Source organism: Otolemur garnettii, unplaced genomic scaffold, assembly GCF_000181295.1.
Source record: "Otolemur garnettii isolate 467f Iridium unplaced genomic scaffold, OtoGar3 scaffold00045, whole genome shotgun sequence".
NCBI lineage: Eukaryota > Metazoa > Chordata > Mammalia > Primates > Galagidae > Otolemur > Otolemur garnettii.
Window position 1 is genome coordinate 4819986 of NW_003852440.1, and position 5062 is coordinate 4825047.

Below are 5062 nucleotides of genomic sequence, written 5' to 3' on the forward strand. Positions count from 1 at the left end.
CAGGAGTTGGAGGTTGCTGTGAGCGTGATGCCATGGCACTCTACCCAGGGGGATAGCTTGAGGCTCCGTCTCAAAAAAATAAAAGAAAATTAATCCAAACTTTCATGGATATTAAAATTGCCTTGGCCCTTAAGAGTATGACCAAGTTCAGAAAGTGGTTCTCAAACACTTTGGTCTTGGCTAAAACCTGAACTTTTTTTTTTTAATCACTGCTATATAAATCAAGGACAGATGAAAAGAACCAGTACAAAATAGATCTCCATAGAATATTATTCAGCCATATATATGAATGAAACTCTGCCATTTTCAGCAACACAGATGGAACTGGAGATCATTATGTTAAGTGAAATAAACCCAAGCACAGAAAGACAAATATTCCATGTTAAAAAAGTGGATTTCATGGGGGTAGAGAGTAAAACGGTCGTTATAGGAAGCTGGAAAGTAAAAGTAGGGGATGAAGTTGGTTAATGAGTACAAAAATACAGTTAGTAGGAATAAGTTTTAGTATGTGACAGCACAATAAGGAAAGTATAGTAAAAATAATTTAATATACATTTCAAAATAGCTAAACAAACTGTAATGCTCAACACAAAGAGAAGATAAATATCTGAGGGGATGGATATTCCAATTACCCTGACTTGATCATTATACATAGTATACATATATCAAAATATCACATATACCCCAGAATATGTACAACTATGATATGTCAATTTTAAAAACAAACAAATAAAACATCTCAAAAAAATGAATAACCATTGTTGGGGGCTTAGCACTTACAAGAAAACATACAATGAAGTCAGTTTAGACATACAACCTGGTACACATGCATGTAGCTTTATTTACTTCTGGTCTTTAATCCATCACATACTCCTAAGATACTTAGCAGCTGATAAACCTACCAATATTGCCATGGTGAGCTCCTCTCTAATATCTTCCAGGGCACCAATATCTGCCCATGTCACATTAGGGACAGTGACAAAGCCTTCCCTTTTGGCAGAGGGTTGGACTGAAGACAGAGCAACAATGAAATCATTCAATTCAATGCATAGTCCTTGCATCTGCTCCTTTGAGAGGGGATCTTGGTCTCTTAGCAACCCCAGTAGCCTTTGTAATTCATCCTTAAAGGGAATAATTGAGGGGACAAAAACAAACAAACCAACCATATATTGAAAAGGTACATTTCCTACTTAAAAAAATTATTATTACAGTATTTCTGTAAGCCATAGTAAACTTCCTTTTTTTCTTTTTGAGCCCAGCTATTTTTTGTGGCAGTTTTCATTGTTGTTTAGCTGGTCCAGGCCACGTTTGAGCCCGCCAACTTCAGTGTATGTGGTTGGTACCATAACCACTATGCTACGGGTGCCAAGCCAACTTCCATGTATTTTAATAGTTTTCTCAGCCAGGCACCATGGCTAATGCCTATAATCCTAACACTCTGGGAGGCCGAGGTGGATGGATTGCCCAAGCTCACAGGTTTAAGACCAGGCTGAATCAGAGCGAGACCTCATCTCTAAAAATAGTCAGGCACTGCGGCAGATGCCTGTAGTTCCCGCTAGTTGGGAGGTTGAGGCAAGAGAATTGCTTGAGCCCAAAGAGTTTGAGGATGCTGTGAGCTATGGTGCCATGGCACTCTACCCAGGGTGACAAAGTAAGACTCTGTCTCAAAAAAAAAAATTAGTTTTCTCTTCTTTTGACATGAGAGTTACATTTATTTTATTCTAAATTGGTCTAGTAAAGGTACACCAACTACAGTCAAATATATAAGAATTCTTTCTTTTTTTTTTGAGAGAGAGTGCTGTGGTATCACAGCTCACAGTAACCTCAAACTCGTGGGCTCAAGTGATTCTCTTGTTTTAGCCTCCCAAGTAGCTAGTATTACAGGCACCCGCTACAATGCCCAGCTATTTTTAGAGATGGGGGTCTCGCTCTTGCTCAGGCTGGTCTTGAACTCAGGCAATCTACCTGCCTTGGCCTCCCAGAGTACTAGGATTACAGGTGTGAGCTACTGCACCTGGCTGTATAAGAATTATTTCTATATACCATTACTAGGGCTAGATACAGCAAACACAAGCAACTGACAAATGCTCATTCCAGTAACCATGATAGTTTTCCATATTTCATTTATAAGTATTCAGGAAGTAGCTGAATTTTGATGACATTAAAACAAAGTTGCTCAGGTGGTAGAATAATTTCATTAATATGGTTCCTTTATCAACTAAATAGAGAGCGATTTTTCTGTTACTAACAAGCCAAACTTCAAAGGTTAGATTTCTTGCCTTGAGAACATGAAAGGAGAGGTGTAAAAAACACTAAGTAACTCTAAGTAGTTGAATTTAAGAAACTTAAATTCATACAAACTATTATAAAATAAATGAGTTTATTACCTTTATTTATTTATTCATCTGTTTATTTATTTATTTTGAAACAGAATCTCACTCTGCCCTTGGTAGAGTCCCGTGGCATCACAGCTCACAGAAAGCTCAAACTCTTGGGCTCAAGTGATCCTCTTGCCTCAGCCTGCCGAGTAGCTGGGACTGCTGGCATCTGCCACAATGCCTAGCTATTTTTTAGAGATGGGGATCTCGCTCTTGCTCAGGCTAGTCTTGAATTCATGAGCACAAGTAATCCACCTGCCTCAGCCTCCCTGAGTGCTAGGGTTAAAGGTGTGAGCCACCATGCCTGTCCAAATTTATTATTTTTTGACAGAACTGTGGTTTCAAATGAGTATAAAAAATCAAATGAGGCTCGGCGCCTGTGGCTCAATCGGCTAAGGCCCCACCCACATACACCTAAGGTGGCGGGTTCAAATCCCCAGCCCGGGCCCGCCAAACAACGATGGCTGCAACCAAAAAATGGCCGGCGCTGTGGCGGGCGCCTGTGGTCCCAGCTACTTGGGAGGCTGAGGCAGGAGACTCGCTTGAGCCCAGGGGTTGGAGGTTGCTGTGAGCTGTGATGCCATGGCACTCTACCCAGGGGGATAGCTTGAGGCTCCGTCTCAAAAAAAAAAAATCAAATGATATGAAAACTATAGGTGTGGCTTTGGGCAAGTCACAACTTAGCTTAGTATGTCATTATAAAATGGGAAAAATATATTTACTTCAAAAGGTTACATGGATCAAATTATATAATAGAGAAGATTCCTATTGAAATTATAAAATGCTATATATAAATGTTATATGGAGTTTGCATGACCCACAAAACTCAAAAATGTAACACTGATTTGGACTAACAAATGATCTTCTCATATTCACCCAAGGGTCTTTCAAAGGTGTTTGCAGCTAAGGACAAGGACACTAGCAAACTTTTTCTGTAAAGGATCAGGTAGTAAATACTGCAGGCTTCATGGGCCATTTGCCCTTTGCTGCAAAGACTCCTGTGTGAATTCTCCTATGAAATGCAAAAGCTGGAAGAGAACCTGTTTACAGGCTCACTGTAAACAAATGAACACGACAGTACTCCAATATCACTTAAATTCACATAAACAAATGGTAGGGGGCAGGGCCTGTGGCTCAAAGGAGTAGGGCGCTGGTCCCATATGCCAGAGGTAGCGGGTTCAAACCCAGCCCTAGCCAAAAACTGAAAAAAAAAAAAAAAAAAAAAAACAAATGGTAGGCAGGTGGGCCACTGAGTCTCAACGCCATTCTAGAATTTCATAATCATTATTGTAAAATGAATTTAATCAGAATAAACAAAAAAAAAGCTCTTTTTAAAAATTATAGATGTCTTGGGTGTAACTAATTATTATTCTATAGATAAAATGCCAATAAAACAGGAAATCATAAACCTAACTATCTTGACTCTTGCTTGAGTGTAATATAACACAAAGAACATTAAAAGGACAGTTTAAGTTGCCTTAAAGAAAGCACCTGTGTTTCAGAAGTGGGCTCAGTTTTCAGCCTTTCCTCCTGGCCTCCTTCAGATAGTAAGCCTTCACTCTCCGGTTCTTTCTTCGGTTGCTTCATTAAGACCCTATTGACTGCACACATGGCTGCCTCTCGGCAGAGTGCCATCAGATCAGCACCAACAAAGCCTGGTGTTAGGTGTGCTAAGTGACAGAAATTAAAATCTTCGGGAAGTCTCAGTTTCCTACACAAAGTTTGAAGTATTCTGTGGAAAAGACAGAAAAAAAGTATCAGATTCCTAATGTAATAGTACAAACAAGTCACCAAACATGTTTATGGCAGTCTTTCATCTCTGTCAATGGGGTGATAAGGGATAGTACATAACATCAGATCGCTCTTTCACTCACAGATGCTAAATCATTCGTATATATTATTCCACATTCTACCTTATTCCACAATGGATTATGGTAAATATCTGCTTTGTCAGGTAGGCACTAGTACTGTGAGGAATACATAAAAAAAATATATTCTGCCTGAAGAATTTTATATTAGGGGGGAAATGTGATAACTCATAAGGGTACTTTTAGAGAAAATTAAATGGACATTTACCAAAAATAAAAGCCTTCAAACTCAAATAACCCATTAATTCTATTAATTATCAAAAGCTATCTTGATACATACATTTTATATTAGAACAGTTACTTCTCTAATTTTATCACTACCTACTGTTCATTTCCGATATTGTAATATGAAAAATTTTATTCAACCCAAATGCCAACACAGTTTGGGTCAAGGAAATATGGACTTCTAGATAATTATTACTAAAAGAATACCTTGGGCGGTGCCTGTGGCTCAAAGGAATAGGGTGCCAGCCCCATATGCCAGAGGCAGTGGGTTCAAACCCATCCCTAGCCAAAAACTGCAAAAAAAAAACCAAACAAAATTGTTTTTTTCTTTTTTTTTGAGGCAGAGCCTCAAGCTATCCCCCTGGATAGAGTGTTGTGGCATCACAGCTCACAGCAACCTCCAACTCTTGGGCTCAAGGGAGTCTCCTGCCTCAGCCTCCCCAGTAGCTGGGACTACAGGTGCCCGCCACAACGCCTGGCCATTTTTTGGTTGCAGGCATCATTGTTGTTTGGCGGGTCCGGGCTGGGGATTCGAACCCGCCACCTTAGGTGTATGTGGCTGGCGCCTTAGCCGCTTGAGCCACAGGCGCC

The 5062-nt window shown here is 39.8% G+C and overlaps 1 protein-coding gene across 1 annotated transcript in view; it reads right to left on the reverse strand.

The window, feature by feature from the left end:
• The window catches only part of NVL (nuclear VCP-like), an 89772-nt gene that overhangs the window by 51145 nt on the left and 33565 nt on the right, over positions 1-5062 (reverse strand). Inside the window, exons 10-11 of the mRNA XM_023513920.1 lie at positions 3870-4110; positions 903-1121 (exon numbers count right to left, since the gene is read on the reverse strand). Coding sequence (XP_023369688.1) covers positions 903-1121; positions 3870-4110 — 460 coding nt within the window. The remainder of the gene's footprint in view (positions 1-902; positions 1122-3869; positions 4111-5062) is intronic.